A 15,846-nucleotide genomic window follows, 5' to 3' on the forward strand; every position below is an offset into this window, starting at 1 on the left:
AGCACCATTCATTAATGATAAACGCTCACTTCACTTTCACGCACTTTTCTCAATCACAAAGCATAGCATTTCTAAAACTGATGTAACTGAAAAAACTCTGTATTCCATGTCAACCACAGAAGCTGGTATAAAAAGTACCTGGACATTGGCTGGCCATCAGCCTGGAGATACTCCAATGGGTGTTCGGCACGGCCCAGTGAGGACATGAGGGAGAAGCCGGGGGGGGCCACGTAGTTCTCGGGCAGAGACTCCAATTCCTCCATGCCCACGCCGGGCTTGTTGCGCCGCATCACCTTATGGGCTTCCTGATTAGAGTTGTGGATCTGTACCAGAAAGAACCATGAAATAATATAGGAGAAATATAATACATTAAGAATTGAAGTGGTAACCTTAAGAGGGTTCTATGACCAAACAGAAAAGTAAAGAATAAAAATAAAAAAAACTAACATGTGTGCATAAACTAACAAAAACTTTTTTTATAAGCCTTGGCATCATGAAGATTGCACAGCTTCTCCTGTCTGCAATTTGTAGGTCAATGATATTGTATTCAACTCGCAACGTCAATACCATAATGGGTTAACCCTTGCAATGCCAAGCTAAAATGCCAAATGACGGCTGCACTATTTTTCTTATAACTTTCTTGTTTTGTAAATTTATTTCTTCAAAAAAATGGTACATTACAATAAGTCTCAATAATACTCATCTCACTAGGAAATTTCTGTGTCGAAATGTGCAGCAACACAATTAAAGTAAATCATTTTTTTTTAAATACATGTGAACTTAACATACACTGTACCGTCTTACCAGATAATCTATATAAATCAAAATGTAAATGTTTGTTTGTTCAAAATCTTAAATCTCCGAAAGTGCTTTACCGATTGCTTTGAAATTTTGACACAACATTGCATTTGAATATGCGTGTTTTTATGTACCTATATTATATAGATGTCACCTGTGACAGGTATAAACATGCTTTTTTTGAAAAACAGCGCCATCTGTTAAACAAATATGCTTTTTTTCAACAGCGCCATTTGTTGGATGTAAAGCAACACGCGCTATTGTTTTTCTATCTAAACAGACAGACTGAGCCACAGCAATGCGTTGCGGTGTACAGCTAGTGAGTTTATATATTTACGAAATTGTATTTATCTATCCTATTTAGTTTCCCCAGAATGGTTATATATATTCACGAGAATTTTTCTTTTTCCCTCCAATGTTATAAAAATATATTACGTATATAATGAAGACATACGAGAATAATCATGGGTTTTATTATATTTTCCGGCTAAATAAGCGTTCTTCACAATAAAAATACATCACGAGGCTTTCCTACAAATTAATACAGCACTATGACTTTTGAAAATCGGAATGATGTCATTTGACACGGAATTTTTCGACGCGCTTTTTCAGATGAAACAAATATGTTTGCAAGTGATGAAACGACACGCTAGAATAATATTATTTGATTGCCAAGTAAATAAAAGTTATTTTAGTACGCTAGGAGTATTAAGGATCAAAATACCATAAAATCAAGGCAAGTGCGGTGAGCCACTGGCATACTATGCTGGTGGATTCAAGGGGTTAAGGAGCCGCGAAATATTCATTTATGTAACCATCTAAAAATAAGACAGGATAATTCTTATTGTTCCCTCCATATTTTAGAAGTGTTAAAAACTAAAAATATTTCCAATAAAGCGTGTTGAAACTGTTAAGCACTTCGTAATATTTGTGGAGGTTGTATTTATTTTCATACCTGTTTGGAAAATATGATGAGCTGGGCTTGCCTCTCATGCGAGGGAGGGTGTGGGGCCGGTCTCTTGGGCCCCCGCTGGTGGCGCCCCTTCAGACTCTCCCTCCACTTCCTCCTTACTGTATAGCCTCGGAAATCTGAAATACACAAACATTCTACATAATACGTAACACCACCACAACTTGTTCAAGAGCACGGCAGAACAGATGTTCTAGCACAGCATAGCATGACAAGAGAATAAAGGGGGTGACAGATTACGCTATAAATTCAAAGGGTTTTATATAACTCCATATTGCTCGCTATACAATCCCATACAGACATGTCACACCTAAATATATGTGTTATAAGTGTGGGCGTGGCGACTATATGCACTGTGATCTGCTAGCCAGACGATAATTGAAAATTAAGTCAGAACAAATTTACAGAGCGCCGTAATTAAGCGGCTGTATCTTGTATTATAAATTAATGATCAATCTCTCAAACAATAATTTAAATTAAATAAAATACATAAATCAAGCATTTAAAGGCAAACCTTTGATAGATCCATCATAATCTCCCTGTCTTTTGTACATATATTGTATGCAATAGAAAGAGAGGTCAAAATGGGAGGACAATAATAATAACTTACGACTCTGAATGACTACAGCAGCTTTGTTAGAATTGGTATTTTCTTTATCGTTTGATTCATCACTCGACATCATGTCTTGGGAAGACATCTTTTTTATTAGTTTGGCCTTCACAAATGCCGATTTGGCTTTGGACTCTGCTCCTAGAAAAATAAATAAAATTGCTTTCTTAGTTAACACTTACCTCAATAAAACATGGGAAACAAAATAATAGAAATAGAAGATTCTCTAATCTCTAAATAGTATAAAACAAAGTAGCTATCCACATCTGTCTGTTCTTCTAAACTACGCAATAGATATTGAAAGGATTTTCATTATAATTTTGAGAATTTCTTTCGGAAGGTTAATCTATATTATACAAGCATATTATATTATGAGATTGTTTCATTTTGTAATTAATTTATTTTTAATTTGTACAGAGCCAACAATCGTCGCATTGTCCTTGGAGCATCTTGTCCACGACTCGGGTGTGAATATTTAATATAAAAATTATTAGAATGTGGAGTATTTAAAAAAATATAGTACATATAAATAAAGTGAATTATTTTTAAAACAAACTATAAAGTGTACCAATGACTGGTCGAGGAAGAGGTAGGGGCAGAGGCATAGGAAGGGGTAGAGAGAGAGGAGGGATACCAGATGCAGCAGCAGGTGGTGCCGGACTACCTGCATCAGCAGCAGATGGTGCCGGCCTACCAGCACCAGCTGCAGAGCAAAGACGAGGACGTGGAGCTGCAGCTGCAGCTCGGTCCGGAGAGTTAGTATATAATTTTTTTTAAAGTAGGAACTTCGCTGTGTATCTGTGCTGTGCTCATCATATTTATTTATTTTAACAGTGATCCTGCTTTGCTAATGGTGCGGGAAGACCGTGCCAGGGCCCAAAAGGTAGTTAGGGCCCTGCCTGCTTCCTTTCAACTAGAATTAGAAAGCCGAAAGCTCCAGAAGCAGGCGGCGCGGATCTTGCTCCCAATCGCACCTTCAAGAAAAACTAAAAGAAAGTAAGTTAACGTATTTAGATGCACAATACAATATTATTGCTGTACCATTACACTGATTTTTATTGTAATGGATTTTACAGATTTTTCAAACATTAATGAGAACAATCCATTAATATGATCTATGTACATGTTTTCAGAAATCCATCTCCGGAGAGAGCAGCACATCCCTTTTCACGAGGGACACCTGCAAAAATACCACCATGGCTGTCCACTGCCGCACCGACCCAACCAACGGATCCCACTGCACCAATGCGGATAGCATCTCCAGAGCAATTACCCGGGACATCGCGGGGTGGGGAACCGCAGTGGGGTAAACACTCCTCTCCGGAGCCCGGTTGTAATAACGAGCTGTGGGTAGATGTGCCGCTCTACCAACAAGTTTCTGAGTTTGCAAACGGTTAGTTTATTTTTTTTAAACGTCGTACCAGAGGCGGTTCGTAATTAATATTTAGACCTTACATTAAATCAACTCAACTCAATCGTTCGTGTCTTCGCTAACACATCAATTGCATTATTGTTTTGCTCCGTCAAAAAAATTTAACTTCTCCTAATATAACCCTTTGTATAACAGAAAACTGAGATATAGGGTGATTGAACAGCATTGCCCTTGGCACTGTTAATCAAACATTGTGTGAATTGCCTTAAAGTTGAAAGATTCGTTAACTGAAGAGTTGCGTTCGTCAAATGTCAAACGTGTTAAAGTTTATTGTCGTGATCTGCGTAGAACTGAAGTGTTGCTCATGAAAGTGAATTTGAAATGATCAATAAAACAAAAGAGTTTAAAGTTGTTAGAAAATATAAAAAATAATCAAAACCACTAAACAGTATTATAATCTACCGACCTACGCAAACCTTCCACACCTTTCACAAGTATATAAGAGCGTAATTTCACGTAAGAGGGCCGTAGCTCTGTGGATTAACGCGCCGATAGCGCCTTTGTTAAGTAGACCACGGTTCGATCCTCAAACCGGCGAGAAAAAAAATGCTTTTTTTTTATTAATTTTATTTTAAAATAATAAACTGGGCTGCAAGAAAGCTATCTAACCATGCCTAACTGATCAATATGTTCAGAATCAGAAGGAAAGACGTTTGTGTGCCTAGTGTGTAAAGAGGCATACCATCTCCTCTGCGGTGGTGTAACCGAAACTGCATATCGGCGCCTCACTCAAGAACGTCGGAACCAGCTTAAATGCAAGAAGTGTATTACCACCACAAAGTCACCGATTTGCGATGCCTCCAGTGGCGACATACCTACAGGAACTGAAAACAGCGACTTTATCAAGAGTCAAAACGCGATCATTGCGCAAAATAATAAAATCCTGGAATCAATAACCTACATGAGTAAACAATATGAAGACATTCTCTGTCGCGTTCGGGATCTTGAAGACAAAAACTTAATACTCATGAAACATAATTCCTCCCTAGAATCCCGAGTTGAAATTCTAGAAGGCCAACTCGAAAATATTGAAAGAACAGCAAGATCGAAAAATGTGGAGGTGCGGGGTATCTCAGAAACAAATGGAGAAAGCTTGAAAAACATATTTCACAACATATGTAAAACTATCAATTCAAAAGTGGATACCTCAAACATTGAAGCGGCCTATAGGACCACGCAAAAACATAAAAATGGACCGATTATATTCAAATTCACCTCTAACTACTACCGAGACCAACTATTATCGGACCTTAAGGCTTTTCACAAACAAGCATCCTGTCCTGAAGATAAACTTAATACGTTGAACATGGGGATTGCCGGACCGAGCTCACCAGTGTACATAGCAGAGCATCTGACATTTCGTGGAAACCACTTATGGTATCTGGCCCGCCAGGCAACAAAAGAGAAAAAATGTAAATATGCTTGGATCAAAGGGGGGCAGATATATGTACATCGAGACATCGGAACAGCTGCCATTCTTGTTTCTAATGCGGAAAAACTGGCACTACTCTCAGAAACCAAAAACATTTAAAATCAACATGCTTAGAATTTACTTTTTTATAGTAACTATTATAACTATTTAGATTTACCAATTATTTCTTTCTTAATTTATTTTTTCCTAGTTCCACTAAAATCACACACTTATGGAAACATTGTTTTTTCCCCACATTACTTGGATTTTTTTCTTCTTATCTTACATTACATAAAACCTTAAGCTCATCATATAATAGCTATTGCTCAAAGAGTACATTTAATTTTTACATACACAACTACAGCTCTTGTATTATTACTTTATCCCTAAAATGTCAGAAACGCTCTACTGGTGTCAACATAAATAACTCAAAAGTTTTCATTATTTTCATTGCCTTTCTAAACAATAATTACAGTTTTAACATGTCCAACTTTAAATCAATTATTGTATTGTACTATTTTATTATTCCTTTTGCACTCAAGCATCACAAATATTTTACTGATGTCAAAATAAATTACCTTGTATTTTGTATTATATTTATTGCTTTGTTAAACAACATTTACTGTCGTAACATAACCAACTATAAATCTCTTACTATGTTCTATAATTATAGTATCGCTTATGCCTTGAATTATCACACATGTTTAGCTATTGTTAAAATCAAGAATGTTAAATTCAATGCAAAACAAAAAAACAAATAATGGAAGACATAACAGACTTACTAGACAACATAACACCGATTACTGATATATATATACAGTCAAACTTGGTTATAACGAGCAAGAGGGGACCAACTAAATTTGCTCCTTATAGCCGTTAATCTTTATATCCAAATAGGTTTTTTTTAAAGTCGTATGTACCTACCTAAATGCCTCTGCTATCAATATATTCGCAAATGTGCAGTATATTTTCAAAATACGAGTAGGTATTACCTATTAACAAAATAAATTTGAAAAATACACTTATATTACTCAAATTTATTATTAATGATTTTTTTAAAGATTTTGCTTTCATGTTTCTCAATTTCCTCTTCAAAACAATCAATCAAGAAAAATATTACTAAATTGTGTATCTTTTTATCACTAGTTTGTGCGTGCTGTACCCACTACCTACCGCTTGTAAAATCGCACTTGTCATAAATGCGGGATTGTTTTAGTTTTCGGCTGTAAAACATTATTTGTCACAAACCAGTGATGCATTCTTGCGGCCCGCATGTCAATTTCATATGGCCCACTTGGCTGTAGAGAAATGTCTAAATGTTTGGGGTAATTCTTGAACACCCTTGCTGAAAACATTTTTTTATAGAGTTTTGGTTAATTTACGCTGTATTTCCTAAATGGAACCAAATTTGAAGAACCGGTTTGTATAACACAAAATTCAACAGAAACCTAACTCTTGAAATTCGCTGTCAACCCCCTCCCCCTCAATGAAATTTAAAAAATCCCTTTGTAAATTCGCAACCTGTTCACGAAAATAGACAAAGCGGACCCTCTGTTGAAAAAGTTGTGCATCACTGGTATAAATTTACCCCGTGCAGGGATGTACTCGTAACTAGGTACCTTCATAAACATATTTATTGGTTTTTAAAACAAAATTGACGATGAGTTGTAATACAAAAGAAGATGTAAAAAGGGAACCAACGCGCGAAGCTCAAATTTCGCAGATTTTATGACAATTTTACATTGTGCCCGATGGATAGCAAATGGTTCACATAACCGACAATCTTACACAGGTAGTGCCATAAAAAATATGAATCCGTCCCTAACGGGATAGGAAATTCCCGCCCCTCTGTTTGCTACTACTTACTTCCAGAATAATTCTTGAATAATTAACCCATTCCTGTATTTAAAAATTGTGTTGACGTAATTATTTGCTCAGTATATCAGTGAATCCACCTCGTTATAACATTTAACAATTATATGAAGATAAGCCTGAACTAAAATATGGTTTTGCAATTGCTCATTATAGCCGCGAACTCGCTATTACCGTGATCGTTATAACCAAGTTCGACTGTATTTATATATTTTTTTATATATATTTTTTTTTTGTATATATATTTTTTTGTACATGAATGTATTTATGTATGCATGTATGTATGTATATTTGCATGTATAAAAAACATATATTTTGTTTTATATTTTCCTTAAATATGTTTTTTTTTTTTCTTCTATATTATGTTTTATTTTTTCTTACCACAACATATGGTTTTATTGTAATTTATAGCATTATGACTACCACAACACGGGCATAAGCCTAGTGTGGGAGTTATTAAGTACACAAAAATTGTAATTCATAAAATACACTGAATAAAAAAAAAAAAAAATTAAAATTGTGTTTTCTATTCTTTCAGAGCCAGACACGGACAGAGCGAGCGACGTGGACGCAGCAGCTCAAGAAGAGTCGGCACTTGGGAACCGTGAGTTAAAAACAAACACTCACCATCACCCCATTATGCCAAACTACTCGGTTTTGGCACACATACTCTGTGCTACATTCACATTCATACATCGTTTCATACATACCCTCCCGTTATTCTGACTCTTGACATTGCTTGACTCAAGTATTTGATTCACTTGATCATGCCATGAGTATTTTTTTTTAAACGTCATACTATAGGCGGTCCGTAATTGAAATTTAGACACCTCAAATTAATTGTGTTTTCTGTTCTTTCAGAAATGGACATGGAAAGCAGCGCGAGCGACATAGACGATGAAGCGAGCGACGTCGACCACGGAGCAAGCGATGAAGATACTTTATGCTTGCCACCAGGACCTTCTCACATTCTCAATGTTACACTTAACCCTAATATGGCCATAGAATTTAGGAGACAAGACCAGGACGATAGGGAGGCAATGAGTTCGATTCTGCCGCCTGATGGTTACTCATTTGATTGGTCCAGTGATATTTCGCGTTTTAACGGGATAAGGGAGACATTCACAGGTATGCCAGGACCAACTTTCAATACTGACGAAATGGGCAAACCTGTGGATGCCTTTCTTAAAATCTTCGATGCAGATTTTGTTGAACTGATTGCGAGAGAGACCAATAGGTATGCAGATCAATGCATTGCGAAGACACAATTCAAACGCTATGCGCGTACCAAAAAATGGGCTCCCACGAATAAAGAGGAAATATACGTATTCTTGGCACTTTTAATGCATCAAGGTATCTGTCCCCTTCCTGTTGAAAAAGACTACTTCTATTCCAAAAAAATTACCGCCATGCCCTTTTTCAGCCGAGTCATGGATTATAATCGTTTTCTTCTCATAAAAAAATTTCTTCATTTCACCAACAATGAAAGTCTTTCTTCTGATGTACAGTTATCTTCGCGAAGGTTACAAAAGATTCAACCCGTCTTGGACCACCTCTCAAATAAGTTTGAGACTTTATACCTGCCTGAGCAAGAGATCACTCTGGATGAATCCTTATTTGGATATAAAGGCCGTTTAGGATTCGTCCAGGTGATCAAAACCAAAGCGGCCGGCACAGGTATAAAATCTTACGAGCTTTGTGAGTCCAAGTCTGGCTATCTTTGGAAATTTCAAATTTATACGGGGAAGACCATTTCCAATCAGGCTAAATCGACAAATCCAGACCAGGAAGACATGACAGAAGACATGCCAGACGACATGATGCAGGCCAATTTTTCTGGTGCTCACGATAACTGCCCAGTTAGGGCCACTGCAAAGATAGTGTACGACCTGGCTAGCCCTCTATTTAACAAGGGGTATACGCTAATAATGGATAATTTTTATACTAGTCCATTATTGGCGCGATGTCTCAAAATAAATGGGATGGACTGCATGGGAACGCTGCGGTTAAACCGAGAATTTGTGCCAACTGCATTGTCCCATCTCAAAATAAGATTGAGGGACGGTGAGGTCGCATACTCAAACTGCGGGGACCTTAATGTTATGGTATGGTTGAACAAAAACCCGCTAAGTATGTTGTCCACCTACCATAGAGCAGAAATAGGGGCAAGTGAAAAGTTTGGTGCCTGGACAGACAAACCCAAACTGGTACTAGACTATAACATGATAATGGCGGGAGTTGACCGAAAAGATCAGCTTTTGGCAGGCTTCCCCATCGAACGACAGCGAAACCTGGTCTGGTACAAGAAGCTTTTCAGGAGACTACTGAGCGTTTCGGTGCAGAATGCGTATATACTGTACAGTTCAAAGCTCCGCAGGGAAAATAAACGCATTTTGTACCGAAACTTCAGGGGTGAGGTTGCGGAGGATCTCCTGCGGCTATTCTGTCACAGTAAAATTAACATGGCTGTGAAGACCATCGGCACAATACCTATTGGAAGGACTCTGCGACCTATCCTGAAAGGCAACCACTTCTTGGTCCATATCGGGAAAAGGGGAACATGTGCGTGGTGCAAAATTCTAAAAAAATACAAAAGAACCACCACAAAGTGTAACGTGTGTGATGTTGCATTATGCTTCGACTGTATGATGCCATATCACACAGAATTATTGAACCGTTGAGGGCTTTTTTCTTTTCTTGTTTTTTTACTTGTGTTAAGGTTTTTTTTTTAAATTTACGTTACGTTTGAACATCAACAATGATGGCAGTGCCAAGTCCTTTCTTTCTGCATACTTACATCTCATAAAAATGTTCTTACGACAAAGCCCCTAAAGGTTCGATTTTCGGGTTCTATTGGAAAAGGTTTGGTGGACATTTGATATGTATATTTCAATTCTGATCATTGAAATATACATATTAAAATATGCATAGGTATTCTAATTTTCCCTGTATTGTACACATTAAATTCCTTGTTTTATTTCTATGTTTTAATTATATTTTGTCAATTTTTCTATATCTAGTATAGTGGCTTTTTCAAAATCTAGTCACTAATGATGAGTTGTTTCGGAGAATTTGAAATTCATCAAATTTCAAAGTTCATTTTCGGGTTCTGTGAAAGTCCTATTCAAGTTCTGTTATTATATCGTTATAGGCTAGTTGCTTGACAGAACTGTAATAATAACAGAACTTGAAAAAATCTTTCACAGAACTTGAAAATTAACATTGAAATTAGAAGAATTGTTCAAATTCTCTCATACAGCCCGTCGTAAGCCATTTTAAGCAATGTTCAATTTTGAATGATGGTCTCTCATCAGGGCGAAACTCAAATTATCACTCAGGAAGGAGGCGCAATGACACTTTATATTGATTTATTTAAATTATATGAGAAAAACCATCATAAATTGAATAAATGTTTATTATAACAAAGGGTGTTTTTTGTCTAAACAATTTTGTAATATTTATTTAATTAATGTAAAAGTCCACTGGGACGTAAATAAATAAGGAAATAAATTATTCACTCTATCAGTTATTTCCAGAGATGTGCTTTATTTCAAATAAATCCATTTCAAATGGAAATGCAAAATGCAAAATGGGTATTTTCCATTTTGCATTTTAAATGCTTTTCTAAAAACCATTTTGCATTTTAAATGCTTTTCTCAATGCATTTTCCATTTTAAATGCTTTTTTGCAACATTCTTCCTACTATCTCGACTCATCTTATTTTCATAAGCCCCAAATATCAGTCGGTCCTCAACCTCGCTATGAGAGATAATTTACATTTGTCAAGTTGCTCCCTGGTAGGAGCCCTGGCAATTAAGGCGATGCCATACGTAGTAATGCAAAATCACGTGTTTTTGGTTTGAAAATTTGGTTGCCTAGAAATGTTTCAGATGCTTTAATTAAATACTGCGAGTAGAATACATCTTGACCTTTGAAATAATCGAGTAATTTTTATATAAGTCTTTTTATAAGCCCAGAAAAAAATAATGTATAGGCCTATGAAAACTGCTTTAAAGTTCAAAATCTCCTACTTACGAACCCATTTTCGGTTATGATTTTATTGTATAATGTGGCAAATTAAGTTATTTATAAAATGATAGGAAAAAAATTAACTATTTATGCCTGAACATCCACAAAATAAAATAAAAGGCACTTTTTGGCCATGTTTTTTTCTTGTATAAATCAAAACAGGCGGATGGTGTTAAGCGGGAATTTAAATCTTATCGCCATCTGCGTAAGGGTTGTTATTGATAGCGGCTCAATTTAAAATATTACACGACGTAGTGCATCGCCTTAAGTGATACCATAACAAAAAATACTGATTCAAATACTGAACATGGGGCCATGACGCTGTAATATTAAATGGTTTCTATGTTTTCAACATAGTTAACATGTCAACATTAGTCCCGCGCAAATTTTTTGTGGTTTCATAATCTGTAGTCGTGGTGTTTTTGGATTTACCATCATGTAATATGTTTGTTCTACATTGATGTCCATTATTAAATCACAAATTTTTTTTTTAAATTCTATAATTATTTTAATTGTTTGACCTGAGAAACCATTTTGCATTTTCAATGCATTTTGAAAATAGGTATTTTGCATTTTGCATTTGAAATGCTTTTCTAAAAACCATTTTGCATTTTGCATTTTCAAATGGAAAAGTTTTGACCCATTTCCATTTTGCATTTCAAATGGTTTTGGGTACCCATTTTGCACATCTCTGGTTATTTCCCTCTCCATTATTTTTTTTTTCAAAATCCAACTTTTAGATACAAAACAAAATCAATATTTTTTTTGTATTGCCGTTGTATGCTTGTACAAAAAGATTGATTTCAAAGGTTTCATCATCATCATCTTTACAAGGTTTTAATTCACCCAGTGTGTATCGGGCTTAACCAACTGTCAGGTTCGGTTTTTGACAGAATTTCTTTACAAAAATGGCGGAACAGGGATTCAAGCCACTTGTAAAGTATTTTCTGAAAGATTAGTTATGTGTATTGTAATGATACATGCCTTATTAAAATCCTTGTTTCTAGTTCTATTACACAATATAAAAACATAGTGATAAATATCCAGTATTAGGTCGCTATTACTTATAAAGCGGCACTCTGTTTTTCACATTGTGAAATAGGCTGTCTGTGTAAAACGATTAATTGAACTAAATAAAGCAAGAATCGAGATTATTCGCATTGATAATTGTAGATATAGAATGTATCTTTCTAATGTAAAACCGTTTTTTGTAGAAAATGTATTAAATATTCTAATTTAGCGCCAGTAGCGGTTCTTCCCTTAGGTCAATTGGTGTTTGACCCCCAAAATTAAAAGACAACAATATGTAATAATAAATTATGAGCATCAAAACAACTGGTATTATTCTTAATTTATTTGAAATGTACCACGAAATAGCAGGGCTGCGAGCGGCGAGTGACGAGCAGTGACATCTGTTGTCTCTAATAGAAGCTTTCATTCATAAGGCCTTGCGTGCACCACGATTTTCTGTACCACGATAATTTTGTCGCAGAAATGCAACGTTTGAGTTAGTAAGTATGTGCGCGCATATACGACAAATAAATAGTTGCTATTTTAAAATTGTGATTTGTCACATTTTTCCGCAACAGCTAGCGACGCGATTTTCGCAAAATAAAATTATAACATTTGAAGTTATATGGACAGGCGCGCACTTCGATTTAAAATCGCTACCTGACAACCTTTCTTCAGCTGAGATTGCATTCCGCCATCTAGTATTATTGTATGCAATTTGAGGTCCAACAATTCTTAATAGTTTGTCAAATGTCTGAATCGTCATTCTATAATAGCCAAAGAATTTTTTTGGATATTGTCGAAGATCATTGTATTTCAGATAAAAGAAACCTTTAACATATCTTTCTGCTGTAAAAGGATGAGTCCAGTATTTATGTGTTCTTTTATTCCTCCTCTTCCGAAGAAGCAAAACAATACAAGCAATTTGTACGAAATCCATGTTGAGAATGAACAATTCATCGCAATTTTTCATCGCGATGCGCGCAGTATTATTTTTGCGATTTATTATAGCACGATTTTAAAATAGTGTCGCAAAAAATACAATCGTGGTGCGCGCTAGGCCTAAGTCCACACGATTTGCTGGGTCAATTTAAAAAATAACCACGGCTTTGGCATCTTCTGTCCCTATGCATATAGAATGAACGAGATGGCACATGTCTTTCATCTGTGTAAAAATTAGGTACCGAAGAAAGATTAGGGAGGCTTAGGTCATAGCCGTGAGGGAGACAGCACGATGAATATTGTATGTTTTAAAGAGATGGTGACATAAACATAGGCCGGTTTTTCATTTTACACGTTTGTCGTGTGTGGAACATTGGTTGTTTTTCAATTGCTTTGCACCCAGTACCTTTGGATACTGCGGACAGGCGTTTCAAACTCTTATTTTATTTACTTTAATGTTGTGCACAACTACATTAAAACGTAATCTATTTAAAATAATTTGCTGTAAGTACATGGATTATGTAGTTATTTCCAATTTACTATATTAACATAATATGTATTTAGAGTCGCGGAATTACAAATTGATATAGATAATAATGTATGGGTATTTTTCACAATTTCAAATAAAGATAAGTCAAACATTTTTTTCAAATGACCTACCACACCTGGATCCCGGTTCCAGTCGGCGAACCCAAATTTTATAAAATATTTTTTCGTACAGAACTTTGAAACAGCTTTAATGATTAAAAATTGAGTTTTCTGTTTTATATTTGTATTTGTGATTATCAAGTAGGACATTGACAACATACAGAAAAAGAAAATTTTCAATGTTGACCTGAATAAGTATCACATAAGGTTTATAAAGTTAAATATTTTTTTTATAAATTGTAATAATATGAGATAGTAAACAGATAAAATATAGGTGGATTCATTGGCTATATAGCAACACAATCAGTTTATATGTCTCTATATTCAAATTTGGAGGTATGATTTTTTTTATGAGGGCGGGAATTTTAGTTTAAAGTTGGTACTAATAAAAAATATCTTTAGTTCCAAAAGAATTGGCAACGTTGCATTTTAGCAGACTGACACGTGAAATTCCCGACTTGTCAGGTTATTTCAAATGTATAATTTTTTAATTGACTGTTATTTCCAAATCGAACGCTAGAAATCCTGGTCTCTGGACTCATATTTCAATTATTAACACAATCGCTCGAGTGGCTAAATGTTATGTAAATTCAGCAGTTTGTTAGTTTCCCTCTGTACTACAAATTTTTAAAACACATTCCTTTCATTCAGTAAACAGTGACCTAACTTTTTATCTCGTTTATACAATTAAACATTATAATAATTCCCAGAGAGTAACAATAAAAAATGAGATTTTGAATTCATTGTAACCTTCTTTGCTTGTTTACCTTGTTCATTGTAAGAGTCAATTAAAAAATAATACGTTGAAATAACCTCACAAGATGGGAATTTCACGTGTTAGTCTGCTGAAATGCAACATTGCCAGTTCTTTCGGAACTAAAGATATTTTTTATTAGTACCAACTCGATTCTAAACTTTTACAGTCTATATACAATGTGTGACAAAAACACTATTAAACAGTTGCAAAGTGATTTTTTTATTACAGAATGAACATTGATAAATAAATACATATCTTCCAACGTGTTTTGCCAGTACACTATGGCCTGATATATCAGCCGCTCAATCCTTGATAAGCCGCAGAATACTTATAGACACATGTAAAATTTGACAATTTACGTAAATAATTGCATACTTCCATCTCACCGAAATTTATGTAAATTGCCTAAGTTTATCAGTATGGATTATTAAATTCATTGAGCTATGTGGCATGTTGATATTATTAATTTATAATCAATCAAATAGTCTGGTAAGGTATTTTACCAAGGATTTTAAAAGTTTCAACGTGAGAACAATTTGTTTATGGCGGTTAGTTCATCATAATTTCATGAAGACTACACTAACTCCAGCAAAACATATATTACTCAAAATTAGTATCCTCGCATACAGCACCATGCCGATTGAAGTGAACTTTATCAAAAATCCACTCGTAAATTAAACATACCTAAAAATAAACCGTTGATATTTTGAAAGATCAGTATTGGCGATGACAGTCGACACCATTCACGTAAACAATTGTTTGCTTTTACAACGAAAAAAGAAACACGTTCCTTTATTAAAATCATGGACAATATGTGTAATATTGGTCATATCTAGGATTACAACCTATAGATGGATTATGTTCCATGCCGTGCTAACCAAGCTGAGCTTAAAATCAACTGATATACTGGGCCCATGACATAGCCACACTATTCAAGTATCACAATCTTGCCACTTGAAACAAAAATATTATTACCTTGCATCTGCTGCATGTTCTTCTGCTGCCTCCTGCTTTCCTTCTCTATTAGTCGCAGTCGCTCCCTCTCCCTCTCTCGCTCCAACTCCCGGTTGAGCTGCTTCTGTCGCTCCGTGAGACGGCGGCGCGTGAGCCAGCCGCGCACGTGGCGCTGCAGCGTCACCACACTTGAGGACATGCGCCACCGCACCTTCTGGTAGCGGCACCTCGCTAGCCAGCGCCGGATGCAGGATTGGACTAGTACTATTTTTCTTATCTGAAATGTTGTGTGTTGTTTAACCTCTGGAAAACAGTTCGTGAAGCAGTGACAAGAATTTTTTCCGACAAACCCGACGTTTTAGCCCTAGCTGGAATATTTTGATGTGCGATTTAAAGCTGTATGCTATGAGAA

At 35.7% G+C, this 15,846-nt stretch overlaps 1 protein-coding gene across 4 annotated transcripts in view; it reads right to left on the minus strand.

Annotated features, from left to right (window-relative positions):
• The window catches only part of LOC149425516 (myosin-IIIb-like), a 121,938-nt gene that overhangs the window by 6,459 nt on the left and 99,633 nt on the right, over positions 1-15,846 (minus strand). For all 4 annotated transcript variants that reach the window (XM_089650714.1, XM_089650717.1, XM_089650716.1 and 1 more), the window contains exons 16-19: positions 15,456-15,711; positions 2,379-2,519; positions 1,754-1,887; positions 139-323 (exon numbers count right to left, since the gene is read on the minus strand). In XM_089650714.1, coding sequence (XP_089506840.1) covers positions 139-323; positions 1,754-1,887; positions 2,379-2,519; positions 15,456-15,711 — 716 coding nt within the window. The remainder of the gene's footprint in view (positions 1-138; positions 324-1,753; positions 1,888-2,378; positions 2,520-15,455; positions 15,712-15,846) is intronic.

The sequence above is a fragment of the Hesperophylax consimilis genome, chromosome 3 (genome assembly GCF_061612785.1).
Source record: "Hesperophylax consimilis isolate HC1 chromosome 3, BYU_Hcon_1.0, whole genome shotgun sequence".
NCBI classification, from domain to species: Eukaryota; Metazoa; Arthropoda; class Insecta; order Trichoptera; family Limnephilidae; genus Hesperophylax; species Hesperophylax consimilis.